The sequence below is a fragment of the Scardinius erythrophthalmus genome (assembly GCF_964197995.2).
Source record: "Scardinius erythrophthalmus genome assembly, chromosome: 2".
NCBI lineage: Eukaryota > Metazoa > Chordata > Actinopteri > Cypriniformes > Leuciscidae > Scardinius > Scardinius erythrophthalmus.
The window spans coordinates 67,136,832-67,159,357 of NC_138222.1; the positions used below are offsets into that span (position 1 = coordinate 67,136,832).

At 39.2% G+C, this 22,526-nt stretch overlaps 1 protein-coding gene across 1 annotated transcript; it reads left to right on the plus strand.

Annotated features, from left to right (window-relative positions):
- The first annotated feature begins 1,109 nt into the window (after positions 1 to 1,109).
- On the plus strand, positions 1,110 to 22,145 carry LOC308682936 (uncharacterized protein). Its single transcript, XM_081352955.1, has 10 exons — positions 1,110 to 1,400; positions 4,972 to 5,115; positions 5,192 to 5,261; positions 5,380 to 5,477; positions 10,747 to 10,830; positions 11,368 to 11,429; positions 11,552 to 11,638; positions 11,732 to 11,786; positions 20,700 to 20,888; positions 21,053 to 22,145. Exons 2-10 carry the CDS (start codon positions 4,990 to 4,992, stop codon positions 21,920 to 21,922), a joined length of 1,641 nt encoding a protein of 546 aa, XP_081209081.1. The 5' UTR covers positions 1,110 to 1,400; positions 4,972 to 4,989; the 3' UTR covers positions 21,923 to 22,145.
- Positions 22,146 to 22,526: the final 381 nt, after the last annotated feature.

Below are 22,526 nucleotides of genomic sequence, written 5' to 3' on the forward strand. Positions count from 1 at the left end.
CATCCTACTACTGTATGTACACTATTTATTAACACATAACTATCACATACAGATCACATGAGAAATATATCCACATCCACATGGATTTTCCACATTCAATAATGGATCTAATGATCTCAGATTTTACGACTTCCTCACTAAGACGTGTGTCAAAGATTCCAGGTGTGTCAATAACTGTGACTGTGACTGTTCTTCCACCAACCGTCACATCTCCTGATTTGCATTCAGCCGTTAAAGATTCAGGTGAAGATTCAGTTGTGGGTCTTTGTTCACTGAGAATTGTATTTCCACTGCTGCTTTTGCCATCTCCTGTTTTTCCAAGAAGAACCATTTTTCTTGCAGGTTTAGACGCTATTTGAAAAAGACACTCTGGTAAGTAAAGATTGTTTTGAGTGCTGATCTTTTTTTTGTTGTTGTTCTTACCTTTCATTATGCGTGTATGTTTCTGTGCTGAATATCTGCAAATGTTGGAAATAATATTTAGGACATTATTAAGATTATTGTTACATTATTGTTTTTCTAAATTGCTTAGACACTAAAATTAAATCAAAAATCAAAGCATAATGCAATTTGTGAAAGTAATAATAAATAATAAAGAAAATAATCTCAAAACTATAAAAACTATTTCTGTCTCATACAGGTTGCAAACACAAATTCAGCATGCTGTTCATGGGGCTCAAAGTGATTTAAAGGAGATTTCTTGATTGGTGGGTTTGCTTGCAAAACTTGTGCGTTCCCCCGAGAAACTTTGAATTTGCTCACAAAGAACGCAAAAGTCATGCAAGCAAATGCAAAAGCATTTTTTTTTCATCACCATGTCCAAGGCCAGATCGACCTCATATTGTGACATAGGCAAAATCTATTAGTTGTAGGATGTGGTTTTAACAGCTGCGGGTGAAGAAACAGTCAGATGTATATCAAGCTTTCTAGTGCAAGCTACAAAAAAATAAGATGTATGGGTGCTTCTTGCAAACTTGTTATAACCTTGGACAATTTCAAGGCCAGTTGTTTACCTTATAAGGAATTTCTGCATTATAATGACAGCCCCAAAGTCTTAAGACAGCCCCAATAACAAAAAAACATAAAAAGCTTTGTTTCCTGTTTCTCTGGGCCACAATTCGGGTGGAGACCTTCACACATTTCTGTTATTTTTATCTTTGAATCTATGAATTGTTGTCTTTGTATTATTCTGAAACTTTTTAAAGTAAAACAAAACCATTTTTTTGGTGATTCTGAAAACTTTTAAGACAAGTTTCGGAGTGATTTTTCCTAGAAATATCTTTATTTTGTTGTATTTTGTCTATATTGATACTAGCAAAATCCCAGTGCAACCGAATCGAGGACTGAGCCGGGACACCGCCGAGGACCCTGAAACAGCATCTAGCATCTTTAACCTGCAGGTAAGGACAATTTATGATTGTAACAGGTTATGGGAATGTTTTAGAATGATTTAGAAGTTACAGCGGTATAAAAATACAAGAGTGCTAATGCATCAGATTGGAAATGCAAGCAAATGCAAAAAAATTCAATAGAAAACAATTTTGGTGAACTCTGACCTGTGAATTTGCGACACATGATGATGAGTGACCAGTAGAAGATTGATACATCATGGCGTTGCCTCTTGGCTGAATTAAAATATTCAGTTGATTACAGTTGATGGTCTTTGACTGTTTTTTCCATTAATGGTAAACGTGTGGCACCCTGTGCTGCCTTGCAGTTCACCGTTTATTTTCCCCATTTATTTTAACAGTTTATAATGTCATTACTGTGCTGTAAATCATTTTATTTTATGCAACACAACATACTGGGACGAAATGTTATGCCTTGCATAAAATAAAATAATTTTATTCATAAAGAAACTGAATCTGATTCGGATGTTAAACTATCAGAACTGTTCACTGTTTGTTTAAGTCAAGTCAAGTCACCTTTATTTATATAAAATACAGACCTGAAAAAAATACAACCTGAAGTTGTAGTATACTTTTTTAAAATACAGATTTCAGTTTCAATGCAGCTTCACAGAGATAACAGGAAAATAATGCAATAAAGTTTGTTTTTGCTGTACAGCAGATCAAGAAGAAAATAGCATCATAGTCCAGCTTAAGTAAGTTCAGTGATGGTGGAAAAAAGTTATTAATTTAGTTCATTTAAATATATAGCAGCTCTTGAGAAAACAGTGATGTCATTGTTCAGCTCAGTTCAGTTCTCATATAATGTTGTAAATGCAGACAGATCAATAATATTGTTAATTATTAAATGTCCCCAACTAAGCAAGCCAAAAGCCAAGGCGACAAAGGCGACAGTGGCAAGGAACCAAAACTCCATCAGTGACAGAATGAAGAAGAAACTTCAGAGAACCCAGGATCAGTCGCTCAGTTCTCCTCTGGTCAACGAGCCAACCGTGTATGATTATGATTCAGGCAGTGTTACAGGTCAGAAGTCAGATTGGATCAGATGTAAGGGCAGGTTATAAGGAGTGTCAGCATTTCGGCTATTCCAGCTCCAGAATGAGAATTAAGTTTAATTTTTGAAGTGGAGTTAACAGGTTTTGCTGATCAGCTTTATATAGTACACTAACAGTATAATCAAATAGTTATCAGTAATCATGATGCAGGATGTGTTTACTGTAAACAGGATTTCATTTAATGATTTGGTAAATGTTCTGCTGCATTTTAGTTTCTTTTTTAATATGTCACATGATTTATAAGAATCAGATCATAGATGGATGTGGTGAGTTACTTTTGAGTTACAACACTTTGTGTGCAGATAAGAAAACTAACACTCACATTTCATGAAGGATCCAATCATATGAGTGGACTAATGAAAGTCATTTCATTTAGCATAGAATAAAACACATTACAATGTGTTTGCAATGGTTGGGACTTTACATAAATAACACTGTAGTTTTTTAAAGACAATAATACATAGATGCTATACATCCATTGTGAAGGAAATCATTAAAGTCTGATGGATTGGAAAGATGAGGATGATTACAAACCCAATAGGTTGGAGAACACAATAAATCATAAATGAATCTAGCAAAGAATGTCCATAATATATTTAATCATTGGAAAAAAAAAAAAAATCAGTTTCCTGCCCTAATGTGTTCTTTCTGTCTTTCTGTCTTTCTTTCTTTCTTTCTTTCTTTCTTTCTTTCTTTCTTTCTTTCTACATAATCTTTATTGTACCATTTTGGTTGAAACAAGACTAAAGCACTCACATCACCGGCAAAAATATGCTCAGGGTTGGGTGATCAACAAAATAAATAATTGGGCTGCCTGGTTTACATTACACACACACCACAACTGTTCTTAAAGTACATCAGGAATAACTTCAAATGTTTAGTGTCATAACTTGACTGCATCAGAAGGGGACGTCCCCCAGCGTAGTGCCTCTGAAGAGGGAATGAAACTAGGCCAATCGTGACTGGTGTTGCGTCATGACGTTGTAAGTCCTGCCCAATCAGTCCAACAACAGTTTCTGATAAGCGAAGGTTTACTGCGTGTTGCTGTCTTTTCATTGTGGTAAAGTAATTTAATTCCAATTAAACTTTTATCTGACTCCATTTTATCATGACCTCGAATTTAGGTTAGACTTGGTTATTAGTCATTTATATAATAGTTTAGCGACACATTTGATTATTCTATTCAACTCTTTACTCTTATTATCCTCGCTCATTCGGGTGCCAAAGTCGCACAGGGTCCTCGCACCGGCCTTTCATTTTTTGCGGGCCCACAATCACAAACTTGTCAGTTTTGGTCACTAAACAGAGGTAATTGAGTTATACCTTAGATGGTCGCATTCACGCTTACTCAATCTTAAGATACTTTATATAGCCCCCATGATTTGTATACACTTGAATTAAAATAACACTATCTCTAGTCAGAGGTCTCGGCCACTACTGCAGATATAAGCCGGCCATATTACTTCTCGTAGCTTTGTTTTGGTCATGCCATGGTTTCCCACGTACACTTAGCTAGAGTAACATTACATTAAACGGTGGTAAGACTCACCCTATTTAGGTTGGTCGAGCAACATTTTGCTGTCTTAAACGGAACATCCCTTTTTAGTCTTTACAATACCAAGTACACTTGAATTAGTGCCAAATGCAAGTCGTGTGCCCTATGCTCCACTCAATAACCTGACGCAGATTTGCGGTAACAATGGATATAACATAATCTACTAAGGCTGAGCATGGTTTTATTTCAGTTAGCCTAATAGCTGGTTTGATTTGCATTGAGAGATGATCTTATGGAAAGTACTCCATGCCAATCTCTAGGTGTGGTGAAGGCTATGTGATGATGTGGGGCTATTTTAATTCCAAAGGCCAAGGGAACTTTATCAGGATGCATAGTATCCTGGATCCTGGATCTGCCTGCCTCTATAGGAATTTAACATAGGGGTGTCCAGACGTATGCACCCTGTATTTTAAGGAAGAACATTTATTTATTTACGATACATTATTCATTCACAAAGAAAATTGGTGTCCTTAAAGGTTGGAGTTTTCCTCATGTTTTTAATTAAGGCATTAAGATCAATTTCCAAAAGATGACTTTTTATTCCTCTTTTAAGTCAACTTTAGCATGGGTGTGTTCACTTATTCTTGGCACTGTATGTATGGATTATTCAATTAAATTTGATGGAATGTTACTATTAATTAAATTGCATAAATCTTTTTTTTTTTTTTAAGGATTTTTTTTTGTGTGTGTGTGTGTACCAACATTATTGAAGTATTCATTACAGCATTTGAGTACCAATAGCTGAATTGATTTTACAGTTTCATAAAAATCATAAAAATGTATTCTGGTGTTCCATTTTAAACTGGTCTGGCAACATCAACAATTTGTTTGTTATGGTCTTTAAAAAATCTTGCAAAAATACAGAATTAAATGCTTAAACTTTCATGAACTGTTTAAAAATAATAAAAAAATTATGTCTGCGAATTTTCTTACCAATGCTTTTCTTAAACAGTTGCAGAAACTTTCAGAGATGGGGAGCAAACAGTCGGTTCTAAAAAATCATGGCTACGAGCTAGTGAGTGAACAAGACAAGATGATGCTGGTGAAGAATGAAGGTGGTGATCAGTTTGTCATTAAAAAGCTGAGTGCTAACCAGGTAAGATGGATACTTTGTTTCTAATGATATTTAAATTGAAAGACAGAAATTCTGATCAGTCTGTGTCTGTTTTTAGGATGCTGTATCAAACTTTCTCCAAAAGCTCAATCATCCACACATCGTCCATCACAAGGAAATCATCAGAGGTTAAAATAAACTTTAAACGTCACACTTTGATATTAATCTACATACAGTATTCACACTTAGCTGTAAATATTAATTCATTATTTTAAGGCACACCGTAATGAATGAATCTGCTTTCAGATCGTGACTGCTTGTACCTTTTACTGGACCACTGTGAGGGTGGAGATCTCGCAGAGATAACAAAACTTACATTGCAGGGAACAGTTATATATTCTGAGGTATGTTTGTAGATTTACAGATGGTGAAATTTAACCCAATACCATGATTTAGAGAACTAACTGTTAAACTAACAGTTTTCCCCATTTTCCCCCTAAATTAAAGCATTTATCTACAAATTTAACATGTTATCTGTAAATATGAACTAATATTGGGATTTTTTAGTGTTTATGTGTTGTTAGGTTGATTGTTTTCTATATTCTGTTTTTCTTATTGGAATCTTTAAAGTTGGCAAGAAATTAAAGTTGCAATAGCCTTCCCTATTGTGCCATATATTTTAGTGAAACGGCTTCTCAGTCAAGAAATAAAAATTATGTCTGAAGATGTTGAACTCCAACTAATCCAAAGTCAGTCAGACTGAGGTTGAAAATGAAAGTCGGGTTGACGTCTAAACCCAACGATTGTTTTAAGTCAAACTCCAACGTCAGACAGATGTTGAATTTTACCACCGCACTGCAAAAAAGGGTAAAATGCATGGCAACATGTCATATGAATGCATTGTCATATGTCTACAGAAGTTCTTATTGAGAATTAACAGAGGTTTTGTTGTTGTTGTTTTATTGAAAATAATAGTTCGATTTGAGTTTCATTTAGATGTGTAGTTTGACTCTTGACTTTAGTTTTTAATGTTCTGGCTGCTGTAACTGTGTTTGTTAGGGCAAAAAAAGCAAGAGAAAAAAAAATATCAGTTGATTTTGTCTACTTGTAGCCTAATAAGTGTATTGCCATGTATTTCACCTTTTTTTAAAAACTTTTCTTTTATGGTTTATTCTAACCAAAAGTTGACATCTGCCTGACGTTGGAGCTATGAGAGTGTGCTGGGTATGAGTCCACCCTAGTGAAAGAAAAGAATACTTTATTGTAGTTGAAATATATTCCCTTTTTCAGTAGTACATTGCAAGTATACTAACAAAAATTGTACTATCTTTAAATATATTAAAAGTATACCAGCATCATGCTTTTACCTATTTTCACAATACAACTTTTAACACACATTTAAATAATTGTACTTTGGTAAATTTTCAAAAAATAAATTTTAGAAAAATATACTTGAAGTGAAAATTCAGTTTATTTTTTAAAAGTGTATTTATTTGCATTTTATTAAAAATATATTTTAGGTATATTTTAATTGTGTGCTGGAAATGATCATTGTAACAATGCATTGAAAGTATACTTTCAAAATGCATTGTAGTATACAATATTTTGTACAAAGTATGGCTTAGTATTATTTGTCCTCTTTGTATACTTTAATATCACTATTCAAGCATGTAATTAGTCCCTACACAGGCATATACTTAAAGTACACTAAATATACTTGAATTTGTTCCAATTTAGTACACAAATGTACACTAAATACACTTAAAGTTATGCTTTACTACAATTTAATTACAACTAAAATATACTTAGTACAAAATGAATTGTTTCAAAATAGCACACTTCAACTTAACTAATCATTAACACACTTGAAGTATACTGAATAAGTCTGGCTGCAAGTATACTTAGCATTTTTGTATTTTCAACAGGGCAGTCATTGCTGAGTGTGGTAATAAGGTGTTGAGTGTGGTGATACGGTGTTGAGTGTGGTGATACGGTGTTGAGTGTGGTAATACGGTGTTGAGTGTGGTAATACGGTGTTGAGTGTGGTAATAAGGTGTGGTGTTGAGTGTGGTAATAAGGTGTTGAGTGTGGTAATAAGGTGTTGAGTGTGGTAATAAGGTGTTGAGTGTGGTAATAATAAGGTGTTGAGTGTGGTAATAAGGTGTTGAGTGTGGTAATACGGTGTTGAGTGTGGTAATACGGTGTTGAGAGTGGTAATACGGTGTTGAGTGTGGTAATAAGGTGTTGAGTGTGGTGATACGGTGTTGAGTGTGGTGATAAGGTGTTGAGTGTGGTGATACGGTGTTGAGTGTGGTAATAAGGTGTTGAGTGTGGTGATAAGGTGTTGAGTGTGGTAATAAGGTGTTGAGTGTGGTGATAAGGTGTTGAGTGTGGTAATACGGTGTTGAGTGTGGTAATACGGTGTTGAGTGTGGTAATAAGGTGTTGAGTGTGGTAATAAGGTGTTGAGTGTGGTAATACGGTGTTGAGTGTGGTAATAAGGTGTTGAGTGTTGTAATACGGTGTTGAGTGTTGTAATACGGTGTTGAGTGTGGTAATAAGGTGTTGAGTGTGGTAATACGGTGTTGAGTGTGGTAATAAGGTGTTTAGTGTGGTAATATGGTGTTGAGTGTGGTAATACGGTGTTGAGTGTGGTAATACGGTGTTGAGTGTGGTAATAAGGTGTTGAGTGTGGTAATAAGGTGTTGAGTGTGGTAATACGGTGTTGAGTGTGGTAATAAGGTGTTGAGTGTTGTAATACGGTGTTGAGTGTTGTAATACGGTGTTGAGTGTGGTAATAAGGTGTTGAGTGTGGTAATACGGTGTTGAGTGTGGTAATAAGGTGTTTAGTGTGGTAATATGGTGTTGAGTGTGGTAATACGGTGTTGAGTGTGGTAATAAGGTGTTGAGTCTGGTGATACGGTGTTGAGTGTGGTAATAAGGTGTTGAGTGTGGTAATAAGGTGTTGAGTGTGGTGATAAGGTGTTGAGTGTGGTAATAAGGTGTTGAGTGTGGTAATAAGGTGTTGAGTGTGGTAATAAGGTGTTGAGTGTGGTGATACGGTGTTGAGTGTGGTAATACGGTGTTGAGTCTGGTAATAAGGTGTTGAGAGTGGTAATAAGGTGTTGAGTGTGGTGATACGGTGTTGAGTGTGGTAATACGGTGTTGAGTCTGGTAATAAGGTGTTGAGAGTGGTAATACGGTGTTGAGTGTGGTAATACGGTGTTGAGTGTGGTAATAAGGTGTTGAGTGTGGTAATACGGTGTTGAGTGTGGTAATACGGTGTTGAGTGTGGTAATACGGTGTTGAGTGTGGTAATAAGGTGTTGAGTGTGGTAATAAGGTGTTGAGTGTGGTAATAAGGTGTTGAGTGTGGTGATACGGTGTTGAGTGTGGTAATAAGGTGTTGAGTGTGGTAATAAGGTGTTGAGTGTGGTAATACGGTGTTGAGTGTGGTAATACGGTGTTGAGTGTAGTAATACGGTGTTGAGTGTGGTAATACGGTGTTGAGTGTGGTAATAAGGTGTTGAGTGTGGTAATACGGTGTTGAGTGTGGTAATACGGTGTTGAGTGTGGTAATAAGGTGTTGAGTGTGGTAATACGGTGTTGAGTGTGGTAATAAGGTGTTGAGTGTGGTAATACGGTGTTGAGTGTGGTAATAAGGTGTTGAGTGTGGTGATAAGGTGTTGAGTGTGGTAATAAGGTGTTGAGTGTGGTGATAAGGTGTTGAGTGTGGTAATACGGTGTTGAGTGTGGTAATACGGTGTTGAGTGTGGTAATAAGGTGTTGAGTGTGGTAATAAGGTGTTGAGTGTGGTAATAAGGTGTTGAGTGTGGTAATACGGTGTTGAGTGTGGTAATAAGGTGTTGAGTGTGGTAATACGGTGTTGAGTGTTGTAATACGGTGTTGAGTGTGGTAATAAGGTGTTGAGTGTGGTAATACGGTGTTGAGTGTGGTAATAAGGTGTTGAGTGTGGTAATAAGGTGTTGAGTGTGGTAATACGGTGTTGAGTGTTGTAATACGGTGTTGAGTGTGGTAATAAGGTGTTGAGTGTGGTAATACGGTGTTGAGTGTGGTAATAAGGTGTTGAGTGTGGTAATACGGTGTTGAGTGTGGTAATACGGTGTTGAGTGTGGTAATAAGGTGTTGAGTGTGGTGATAAGGTGTTGAGTGTGGTGATAAGGTGTTGAGTGTGGTGATACGGTGTTGAGTGTGGTGATACGGTGTTGAGTGTGGTAATACGGTGTTGAGTGTGGTAATAAGGTGTTGAGTGTGGTAATACGGTGTTGAGTGTGGTAATACGGTGTTGAGTGTGGTAATAAGGTGTTGAGTGTGGTAATAAGGTGTTGAGTGTGGTAATAAGGTGTTGAGTGTGGTGATACGGTGTTGAGTGTGGTGATACGGTGTTGAGTGTGGTAATACGGTGTTGAGTGTGGTAATAAGGTGTTGAGTGTGGTAATACGGTGTTGAGTGTGGTAATAAGGTGTTGAGTGTGGTGATAAGGTGTTGAGTGTGGTGATAAGGTGTTGAGTGTGGTGATACGGTGTTGAGTGTGGTGATACGGTGTTGAGTGTGGTAATACGGTGTTGAGTGTGGTAATAAGGTGTTGAGTGTGGTAATACGGTGTTGAGTGTGGTAATACGGTGTTGAGTGTGGTAATAAGGTGTTGAGTGTGGTAATAAGGTGTTGAGTGTGGTAATAAGGTGTTGAGTGTGGTGATACGGTGTTGAGTGTGGTGATACGGTGTTGAGTGTGGTAATACGGTGTTGAGTGTGGTAATAAGGTGTTGAGTGTGGTAATACGGTGTTGAGTGTGGTAATAAGGTGTTGAGTGTGGTAATAAGGTGTTGAGTGTGGTGATAAGGTGTTGAGTGTGGTGATAAGGTGTTGAGTGTGGTGATAAGGTGTTGAGTGTGGTAATAAGGTGTTGAGTGTGGTGATAAGGTGTTGAGTGTGGTAATACGGTGTTGAGTGTGGTGATACGGTGTTGAGTGTGGTAATAAGGTGTTGAGTGTGGTAATACGGTGTTGAGTGTGGTGATACGGTGTTGAGTGTGGTAATAAGGTGTTGAGTGTGGTAATAAGGTGTTGATTGTGGTAATACGGTGTTGAGTGTGGTAATAAGGTGTTGAGTGTGGTAATACGGTGTTGAGTGTGGTAATACGGTGTTGAGTGTGGTAATACGGTGTTGAGTGTGGTAATAAGGTGTTGAGTGTGGTAATACGGTGTTGAATGTGGTAATACGGTGTTGAGTGTGGTAATAAGGTGTTGAGTGTGGTAATACGGTGTTGAGTGTGGTAATAAGGTGTTGAGTGTGGTAATAAGGTGTGGTAATAAGGTGTTGAGTGTGGTAATAAGGTGTTGAGTGTGGTAATAAGGTGTTGAGGAAGTTGAGGGAAGTTGAGGGAGAGTTTGGTGAAGCCGTGACATTAATTAGGAAGGAACATGCTTAACATTTACAAAAAAAGGAATCCATTACTGCCATAAACTTTTATGTAAAACACTGAATATGAATTGCGTTTGTTATTAGTTATGTTAAAAGATTTGTTATGTTATTATATATTAAATTATTATTATACAGTATTATATGTTGGTATTTCTCCATAACCTTTAAAAATACAGAACTACTGCAATAATATTTTCCACATTTTTAATTTCACATTTTATGTATTTCTAGATTCTGGACTGGACTGTGAAGATCTGCATGGCATTAAAGCACCTTCATGATCAACAGATTCAACATAAAAACCTGCAGCCCAAGGTATAAATGCAATATAGTTAAATTAGGCATGAAATGAAAATTCACCTCTGTATGCTAAATGCATGTTTATATATTAACATGGATTTAGAACATAGAGATGAATTTTCATCTACAGATCTTATTGTGAACTATAAATTCATGCATACATTTGTTTTTAAATAATTTTGTTTAATTAATTGCAGTCTTTAATCAGATTGTCATTACTGAACTTTCCAGTCAAACAACTTGGGCTTCACTGCACTTTTAAAACACAGGAAAGCTAATTTGACATTCTGGTATGACTGGACTAAAGACTGGTTACAATAACAGCACCAGCCTACAAAATAACACATACAACAAATATTTAGAAATCGAATGATGAGGAAATGACCGACAGAACATACTGTGTGTAGAATACACTTGAAGGCACATTTCTGACATTTCAGAATTAGGAAAGTCACAAAAGAATCATATTAATAATAATTTGAGAATAATCACCATTTATTATTTTAAACTAATATTGCAGCTATAACATACATGTGTGTTTTCTTATGGCAGAGCATATTTTTCACTGCATGTGGAACCATTCGTCTTGGAGAGTTTGGAGCGATTCGTGAATGGTACTGTATGTGGTTCTTTTGATTCAAAACATGACTTGTACGTTAAATAACACCTAATAAAAGAAATAGTCCATATGTGTGTGTGCATTATGATCTGAACCATGTATTTCTGTTTTTATCAGGTCCACTAATGCACAGACAGCAGAAACTGAAGCTCTCTCATACGTTGCACCTGAGAATTTGAATGGCAACCCTTATGATGAGAAATCGTAATAACATATTACATTATCAATGTTTATATTATTCTTATAATACATTTTCCACGAATGAACACTGAAAATCTAACCTTCACTTTTTCGCAGTGAAATTTGGAGTCTGGGATGTGTCATCTATGAGATGTGCATGCGGAAGTGTGCGGTAAGATTTTATTTTATCAGATACAGTGAAACAAAAAGGATTCAGACACCAGATATAATTTGTGATATTTTTTTTACTAGTGGGTGCAGGACACTATAGTTAATTTGTGTAAATGAGGATAGCAAAATAAAGTAAACTGTGACATATTATACCCAAACATTCTTCATACAGTGACTACCAGTAAAATGTATAAAAATGTTTGGTACCAAAAATGTTTCAGACACTTTGACCTGACCATGTTTTGCTCAAAGTTATCTGACATTATCAAGATGAATTTGAACACAGTTTAAATCTGAGTTCTTGTCATATTGTATTACCATTTCTGTCAGGACCACTGTCGTCAAATATGATTGACAATTAGCATACAGTTTGGATTGGCGGTATGGTTCCGTTCTGGACGAGAACTCCCTGCGCATCCATGCAGCCTAGCATAGATAAGAGCAGGAGAGCAGAAATAACCCCCCTTGGGGTAAACAGAACAGAACCAACGAATGTATGCAGATATAATTAATTAATTCAAGATTTTAACCCTCTGAGGTCTAGGGTGTTTTTGGGGTCCTTGAGATGTTCTGACATGCCCTGACATTTGTGCTTTTTTCAGTTGCTTATAAACATATCAATGGCAAAAAAAAAAAACCCACTATATTTAGCACAAACAGGACTACCATAATATGTGAGCCACATGTATGTACATGTTTTCATTTTTGAGAGAATAATGTTTATGCATGGTTATTGAAAAAACTAAAAATGAAAGATTCTGAAATAAAGCCACAAAACACATACTAAATATGTGGCAATAAGACTTTTGACTAATGGATGTCCTTCCCTAGAGTTTTTTCTTCAAAATTATGTGAAAATCATCCTGCCTTATCATTCACTTAAAATGATAAATTGATTTTAGTTTTGTGAAACACTTTTAGTTTGGAAAGCCAATATGCGGATGGGGCGTAAACGATCATGCATATTTAGTAGTTCACACCTGGTGAGACAATGCCCCTGCATACTTAATGAGCCATTCATTCAGGTGTGTCACCTACAGCTAACTTAAATATACGAGCTTGATAAAAATGATCATTCTAGAAGAAAATTTCAGATGGCATTTAGAGGCTTTTGCATCTGAACTCTTCATACACACACACACTCACACACACACACACACACACACACACACACACACACACACACACACACACATATATATATATATATATACATACATACATACACATATATATATATATATATATATATATATATATATATATATATGCATACACACACACACACTCACACATACACACACACACACACATATACATATATATATATATATATATATATATATATATATATATATATATATACATACACTACCAAATTGGTTCACAGTTGGAAGCATCGCAATTTTTTTTTATTTTTCCACAAATTGTGCTTGCAAATTGTATAATATCCAAGGTAAACATGTCTAGTAATTGTGCAGTTAATTCTCATACTGTATTTTCAGTTTTGGAATATTTATCCTCTCCCCAAATTTGTCACTAATAAAACACAATAAAAATTATTTAAAGAAAAAAAATTATATTTACCTTTTATAGTTTGTTTACATCTACCTTTTAAATATATTTTTTTATTAAAAAGGTTACAATTACAACAACAATTCAAGTGTAATCTTACAGTATATTTGTATCAGTATATATATGTCTTTCATATTTCGCCTGACTGTAACGTTGTTTTTATGAAATATTAGGGCATATAAATGTTAATTTGCAGTTTAATACGTTGCTTATACAAATAGCCTACATTTTATTTCAACATATTTCAGTCGATTTTTACTCATCTCAGTATAGCAATACAGTTTGCTAAAACATCATCATTCATTCACACACGCGATTTAAATTTAAACTGTCTTTTTGCCAGCTGTGGTAAACAGCGCGCATCTTGCCGTTCATTCATTCATAAACAGAAACCCGATTCACGTGAACTTACATTCCTCAGCTCGCTCCTCGATATACCCGCACTTCTGAGAAACATTCCATTATTCCTCACAGCGCTGCGAAACAGTGTAAACATGTAATGATCTGATAAACTTGTATGTTTTCTCGAGCTGATGGGGGCGTTCACAGAATTGCGCGGATTGCCTCAGCCATTTGCGTTTGAATAGCGCACGCTCTCCGTGGGCGGAGTCACATTACATTTGAATTAGCTCTAATGAGGTCGACAAGATGAGAATATTTGTTTTTTATATAAATTATTTCATTTAAAAGAGGAGAATTCAAGCTTCATGCCTGTGTGACTGTCTGCCTGTTTGACTGAGTATTCGCTGAGTTATGGTTCATTTTCGGACGCGTTTCAGAATGGACTACACGGACAGAGAGAAGGCAGAACTCGCTTCGTGTTTATTTTTCTTTATTTGGCAAAAAACACAACACTTTGTTTTTATTGTGAGTATACACAAAAATAATACACATTTAACAGAATCGATTGATGTATGAAACTCCTATGGAAAATCAAAGTCAACAGAGTATTTATGAGTTTTTTTTACACTGATAAAAAAAAAGCGAGCTGGTATCGCCGGCGATACCGTCGACCTCAGGGGGTTAAAGTACAACATAATTCGAGAATTTATTCTGATTCAAGGGGAACCAGAATGCCAAATCCTGACTGGGCAAGAGGAGGAGCTGGGGATGGAGGAGGGTAGCTCCTGAGAAACGCGACAGCTGCTGATAATACTGAAGGAGCTTATATATGTATACGGTGATATGCGTCGTATTCCTATAGGTAGATGTGGATCAGCTGAGAGTCACTGATGCGAGCTTGACTAACGTGACCTGCCAGAACTGACGCTACGCTTGATTTTCTAAACTATAGCGAATAAACTGTGATAATGTGAGAAATGTTGAAGGTGTCTGCATATATTTTGGTTTGAATGTATGTTTGGTTCAAGCTTTCATAAAGCAATAAATTATATATTGCAATCAAAAAATAATCAAGCCCTGTAATAATGCACTCTGTAATAATTTATGAATGTAAACGCTTTTCTAAAAAAACTATTTTAATCTATAACAGTTTAGTGGCAAAGGTGATAATGTCATTATATAGGATTTTTTGTAATATAGTTATGTCATAATTATTCAACCCCTATTCAACACTTCTGTTTTTGAGCCACTCATTTGTATGGTATGGTACAAAATTGTGTTAAAACACAATTAAGCAGCAGTGTCGACTCGCAGTAGCACGACAAGCTACACAACGACCAACTGGCCTCCACACAGATATCAGTGATGGATATTCCACTAGGCCAGGCCCAAGAGGAGGCCATTCCCCTGGTGGAGTGGGCCCACACCTCAATAGGGCACTGCAAGTTTAAGGACTTGTGAGGTAGTGCTATAACGTCTACTATCCAGTGGGACAGTCTGTGCTCCGTGATTGGCAGCCCTTTAGAACGGCATTTACAAACAGCTGCTCCGACTGCCTGAATTGGCCAAAACGCTCTATGTACACTCTAAGGGCCCGAAGAGGGCAAAGCTGGTGTGGAGTCTGTTCTCCCTCAGTAGAGGGGAGAAAGTACCTTAGGGACATATCTCATCTGGGTTTAGATTTTAGATACACCGTCTGGTGCACCTGGACATATCATCAGTGATGTAACCTAGGATCACGGGGGTTTCGGGTCTTTCAACAATCAGACCCCCTCCCCTAGGCGACCCAGCCGGGGTGATCAAGTCCCAGCTTATGTCCAGGTAGCGCTACTACCCTACACGCCATGCCTCTCCTCTCCTGATCCACAGCCACCTTGATGCTACTTGTGGGCGGCAGTGGCTCAGTGGTTCATGTAGATTGTCTACAAACCAGAAGGTTGGTGGTTCAATCCCCGGTTCCACCTGACCAAGACACCTAACCCCAGCTGCTCCCGACGAGCTGGATCGCCTTGCATGGCTGACACCGCCGTCGGTGTACGAATGAGTGAGTGAATGGGTGAATGTGAGGCAATATTGTAAAGCGCTTTGGTGGCCATTGGGTCTGTGAAAGCGCTATATAAATGCAGTCCATTTACCATTTACCATTTACTTCTGCAGCATCAGTGGCCAACTTGATGGCCCTTCGCTGGCTCGCCCCTGTGATGCCAAGCATTTTGTAGGCCCTGCAAAGGGATTGGCCCACAAACCCTCGACATCCCACTTCGACGGGTTGGCATATTGCCCACCACCCATTGCTCCGGCAACCCTCCACAAGCTGGAAGTACTTTGCCCTCTTTCTTTCATTGGCCTCCTCCATACGGTCCTCCCACGGCACTGTGAGCTCCAAGAGAATTACCTGCTTGGAGGCCTCTGAGGTGAGCACAATGTCTGGCCTTAATGTTGTTATGGCAACTGCTTCAGGGAACTTCAGCTGCTTGCCCAGATCAACTGACAGCTCCCAGTCGCGCGCCGTTGCCAACAGGCCAGAGGAGGTGCCCCGGGCAGCTGGTGTTGACTTCTCCCCAGCTCTGACAAAAGCTGTGGTCTTCACTGGGCGGAGGCTCTTGCTGTGGCTAATTCCACTGCAGATAGAATCCGCTACGGCTTTTAGGACCTGGTCATGCTGCCAGCGGTAACGCCCTTCGCCCAGGGCTTTTGGACAGCAGCTGAGGATGTGTTCCAATGTTCCTCTCCTCTGGCAGAGGGGGCATGCTGGTGTCTCCACCTTTCCCCAGGAGAAGAGGTTGGATGGACTTGGCAACACGTCATAGACCGCCTGGATCAGGAATTTTATCCTGTAGGGTTCAGCCTTCCACAGCTCAGTCCATGTGACTTTGCGCTCTGCTGTTTGCTCCCATCTTGTCCAGGCGCCCTGTTGCCACATCCCAGCCATCTGGCAAGCTCGCTTCTCCTCAACTCCTGCACACACCTCCTCCAGGATCAGCGACCTCCTCTCTTTCCCTTCCGCCTTGTCGTAGCGAGGAGTTCTTCTGCTGCCCAGGCCAGCTCTCCCCTGTGCCACTGAGCCCACCAACACCTTTTGCCGTAGCCTTGACTCTGCGTCGTCCACTGCCACGGCAGCCCTCCACTTCCGCCCTGTCCTGACCTCAATCCCAGCCTGGGCAACCTTTGGATCACTGGACTCCCGATACTGTAGGACCTCCCTGGACCGCGTCACCATGAACTCCTCGCTCAGGCTGCTCATGGGAAGCTTCAGCTTGTTGTTCTGCCCATATAGAGCGATGCTGCTCAGGCTTCGAGGCAGTCCCAGCCACCTGCGCAGAAACCTGCTGATCCTCATCTCAAAGCCTTCCACCGTTGAAATGGGGACTTCATACACCAGGAGGGGCCAGAGGATCCGAGGGAGAATACCGTGCTGGTAAATCCAGGCCTTGAACTTGCCAGGAAGGCCAGACTTGTCCACCACGGCCAGCCAGGTCTCCAGGTCTTGGTTGGTCGCTTTTGTGGAAGCTGCATCTCTCAGGCTGCAATTGAACACCTTCCCCAGGCTCTTCACAGGTTCTTCTGTCAGTGATGGTATCTTGGTGGTGCCAAGTGAGAAGTGGGACTTGTCAGTAACCTTCCCTTTCTTCAGCACGAGGGACCTTGACTTAGCCGGCTTGAAGTTCATGCGAGCCCAGGACATCAGCTCCTAAAGACCGTTCAGGATCCACCTGCAGCCTGGGACAGATGTTGTGGTCACTGTCAGGTCATCCATGAAGGCTCGGATAGGTGGCTGTCTAACTCCAGACTTAGAGAGGGGCCCCCTACACTGCATTTCCGCAGATTTCACCAGCATGTTCATGGCGAGTGCAAAAAGGATGACTGAGATTGTACAGCCAGTGATGATCCCCTTCTCAAGCTTGTGCCAGTCTGAGGTTGTTGTTCCGGAGGAGACTCTCAGATGGAAGTTGGCATAGTAGTCCAGGATGAGGTCTCTGAACTTCTTCGGGGTGTGATGCCGGTTCAGTGCCTCTTCGACCAGCTTATGGGGTATGGATCCATAGGCATTTGCGAGGTCCAGCCACAGCACAGCCAGGTCCCCCTTGTTCTCCCTGGCTTCCCTGATAAGCTGAGTGACCACACCTGTATGCTCCAGACATCCAGATACCTCTGGGATTCCTCCCTTCTGGACTGATGTATCGATATAGGAATTCTTCAGGAGGTAGTCTGTCAGTCGCCTGGAAATGAGGCTGAAGAAGATCTTTCCTTCAACACTCAGCAGTGAGATGGTCCGGAACTGATCGATTTTCTGAGACTTCTCCTCCTTCGGGATCCAAACACCCTCTGCCTGTCTCCACTGGTCTGCTACCTTCCCCTCCTCCAAATCACCTTCAGGATCTTCCAGAGTCTGTGGAGTAGTCTTGGACAGTTCTTGTAAACCTTATAAGGTACTCCACTGGGCCCTGGAGCGGAGTTTGCCCTTGCCCTTCTAACCACCTCCTGGATCTCCTTCCAGGCACTGTGGGGTGACTCCGGGCCTGGCTCCTCCTGCGTCTCACCAGGCGTAGTTCCTGTGCGCTGTGACTCTACCTCCTTCTGTATACACTTCATCTTGGCCTGGTGGATCCGTAGGCCATGTCGGTTCTTGCATATCTTGCCACATCTGCATTCCATTGTCATCGCCGTGTCTTCATTGCCATATGTCGTCATCCTTTGATCCGTCCTGTGGGATTCTCTTCCGCCCCCCCTCTCAGGAATCCCTAGGGGTATATCTCCTGTAGGTCGATTTGTAGCATTTGTGGGTTCCTTCTTCTCAGAAGGTGCATCTTGGGATGCTACCCCTCACTGCCCCGGTGCCGTCTTTCCGGGCTGTCCACTGTCTCTCCAGCTGTCACCAATCTGTACTTGGTGGTCAACCAGACTGTTCCTGGTAGTCACTGGTTGTTCCAGAAAAGAAGATTTTAGATACACCGTCTGGTGCACCTGGACATATCATCAGTGATGTAACCTAGGATCACGGGGGGTTTCGGGTCTTTCAACAATCAGACCCCCTCCCCTAGGCGACCCAGCCGGGGTGATCGAGTCCCAGCTTATGTCCAGGTAGCGCTACTACCCTACACGCCATGCCTCTCCTCTCCTGATCCACAGCCACCTTGATGCTACTTCTGCAGCATCAGTGGCCAACTTGATGGCCCTTCGCTGGCTCGCCCCTGTGATGCCAATTAAAGTGCCCTATAATAGTTTTTCATATACAGTACAGGTCAAAAGTTTGGAAACATTACTATTTTTAATGTTTTTGAAAGAAGTTTCTTCTGCTCATAAAGCCTGCATTTATTTGATCAAAAATACAGAAAAAAAAATGTAATATTGTGATATATTATTACAATTTAAAATAATTGGTTTTCAATTTATTATACTTTAAATTATCATTTATTTCTGTGATGCAAAGCTGAATTTTCAGGATCATTATTCCAGTCTATCACATGATCCTTTAGAAATCATTCTAATATGATGATTCATTACCAAAGTTGGAAACAGTTCTGCTGCTTAATATTTTTTCATAACCTGTGATACTTTTTTTTAGGATACTTTGATGAATCAAAAAAAGAAAAAGAAAAAGAAGAAGCAAATGTTTTAAAAATATAAATCTTTTGTAACAACAATACACTGCTGGTCAGTAATTTGGGGTCAGTCAGTTTTTTCTTTCTTTTTTTTAAATAAATCAATACTTTTATTCAGCAAGGATGTGTTAAATTGATAAAAAGTGATAGTAAAGAAGATTTATATTATTAGAAAATATTTTTTTTATTTTGAATAAATGCAGTTCTTTTTAACCTTTTATTAATCAAATATATTAGGCAGCAGAACTGTTTCCAACACTCATAAAGATGCATATAGATAATGCCTGCTTTTGTTGTATGTTGTCCACCCGAGAACAACTTAACCTGCCCTAAAACTCGTAATTTTATTGACTGCTTGTCAAATCTCAACACGGGATTTGCAAAATGCTTGCTCTTGAAAAGATGTGTCAGTACCCAGTTTATTTAGACCAGCTTGCTCCTCAGAATCACAACCTGTAAGTATGATTAATTATTGATGTATATATTTTCTCCCGGGTGTGCAAAATACGTAGTTTTGTGTTTTATATTGTGTACATTTCTGGTTAACCAGAAATACTTGTCATACAGAAATAAGACGGTGTCTTACTGAAATACTTCGCAACAGACTGGGCCAATCAGAGGAGAGTAGACTCACAGAAAGGAGGGATTTAGATTTAGATTTAGAGATACTGATTCATCCATCAAGTCGTTTGAGAATAATTGAAAAATGTGATGTGTAATGTACTGTATATTATGAGAAAATGAAACTGTTTTTTTTTTTTTTTTTTACCTTTGATACATCTAAACGAGTGCATCTGCCATCGAACAGTTCTTGCAGGAATGAGAGGATGGACGCGCATTTTTGTCGCAATAATTCCGATCAGGTTGCATCTGATTTTGTAACACATATGGAAGTGGCATAAATCAAATTGAAAACATCAGATTCTGTTCACACTGTCATAAGAAAACAGATCTAAGTCACATGTGAGCAAAAATAATCAGATTTGGGCCACATTTACCTGCAGTCTGAACGTAGCCTTTATGAACTTTTTAAAACGTCAAAGAGGTAGTTGCGTAGCTGTCAATGGAGGGACAGAAATCACTCTGATTTCATTAAAGATATCTTCATTTGTGTTTAGAAGATGAACGAAAGTCTCACGGATTTGGAATGACACTAGAGTGAGTAAATGACAGATCTTTAATTTTTGGGTGAGCGATCCATTAAAAAAGGAGGCACGCACCACACTTTGAAAACCCCTTGATTACAGTAATCAAACACTAATTTGGGTCTTGACAAGGGCTAAGGAAAAACTTGAACATGACGTGGATCTTGAAACGTGCTTTAACTTTAAAACTGCTTTGATACAATCTGTATTGTGACAACTAACGACCTCATATTTTTTGTCTGTCTTTAGTTTACAGGAATAAGCACAGTTGAGATTATTTCAAAGATACTCACCTGCTCCTATGAAGCTCTTCCTAGAAACTTCTCTGAGGACCTTCGTCAGCTGGTGAAAGACACACTTCAGATCGATCCAGCGAATCGCCCGTCTGTCAGTGAGATCTTGATGAGGCCCTTTATCATTAAACACCTTTATGAAAAGGTGAGTTGAGTAATTAAAATGTAACTTTTATACTTTTCATACGTTTTGCTGTAGTCTCTTAAAGTCATAAAGTAACCATGTTTTAGACACGGGCACAATGAAATTAAACAAAACACTGAACCATCAAACAAAATTTTTATTTCATTAAACTTGATTTTTTTCAGAGCACACAAACTATTAAAGAGCTTTATGGGAGGCTAAATGTACTTGAAGAGCTGGCCGATGGTTTGGAGAAAGTCCACTTCAACACAACCGTAGGCAGCCTTGCAGGAGGTGTAGTGGGATTGGCTGGAGGAATCACATCTATAGTTGGGCTTATTCTGACTCCGTTCACTCTCGGAGCTTCTCTGATAGTAACAGGAGTGGGAATCGGTGTAGCGGTAGCTGGTGGAGTAGCATCTGGTGCGAGTAACATAACAAAGATGGTTAACCAGCGCACAGACCGCCAAAAGATCAAAATGATCATAACAGAGTTACAAGAAAAAATAGCCTCCACAAGCAGCTGTATCCAAAACATCCAAATAGCAGTGATAACTCAAAAAGTGCTTTCTGAAAGCAGGGAATCATGGTCCAATGCACAATCTGGGGTAGATTGGGCAAATGTCGGGGCTCGACTTGGACGAGGACTGGGAGGGATTGCAGAGCTTATCCGTTTAACTCAAGTTGCAAATGTTGGGAGAGTTGCAGCTCAGACGGCGAGAGCTGTTCGTGTGGCTGAAGCAGCAACAGGGGTTTTGACTGGACTATTTGTAGCTGTTGACGTCCTCTTCATTGCCCTCGACGCCAAAGAAATTCACAAACTCCGCAGAGATTATGCTTCAATAGCGGCTCAACAAGAATCAGAAATTGCAGCAACCAATACAGAGTCTGAAAGCAACCAAACCCCTGGGTCAACTAACAATGCAAGAAATGTGCAAGAGCTGCAGTCCGAGATCATGAGATTTGTGAGAAAAATAAGGGAGACAAAAGAGGAGCTAACAAAGATTATTGATGAATTAAATGTTGAACTGCAAAACCTAGAACCGGACATATAAACACAGATTACTAGGAATTACGAGAGTTTATAATGCTCAGTATGTTATTTCATCATAGACATACACTGCATCCGGAAAGTATTCACAGCGCTTCACTTCTTCCACATTTTTACAGTCTTATTCCAAGATGAATTAAATTCATTATTTTCCTCAAAATTCTACAAACAATACCCCATAATGACAACGTGTAAGAAGTATGTTTGCAATCTTTGCAAATATATATAAAAAAAATATATATATATAAAAAAAATCACATGTACATGAGTATTCACAGCCTTTGCAATGACACTCAAAACTGAGCTCAGGTGCCTCCTGTTTCCACTGATCATCCTTGAGATGTTTCTACAACTTGATTGGAGTCCACCTGTGGTGAATTCAGTTGACTGGACATGATTTGGAAAGGCACACACCGGTCTATATAAGGTCCCACAGTTAACAGTGCATGTAGAGCATAAACCAAGCCATGAAGTCCAAGGAATTATCTGTAGACTGCCAAAACAAGATTATATTGAGGCACAAATCTGGGGAATGGTACAGAAAAAATTTTGGAGCATTGAAGGTCCCAATGAGCACAGTGGTCTCCATCATCCGTAAATGGAAGAAG

Bases quoted from the DNA above. Each gene is read 5' to 3' on its own strand.
- LOC308682936 (XM_081352955.1), top strand. From the start codon at position 4,990: ATGGGGAGCAAACAGTCGGTTCTAAAAAATCATGGCTACGAGCTAGTG. The intron at 5,116-5,191 runs GTAAGATGGATA...GTCTGTTTTTAG, and splicing joins AAAAGCTGAGTGCTAACCAG to GATGCTGTATCAAACTTTCT. The intron at 5,262-5,379 runs GTTAAAATAAAC...ATCTGCTTTCAG, and splicing joins TCACAAGGAAATCATCAGAG to ATCGTGACTGCTTGTACCTT.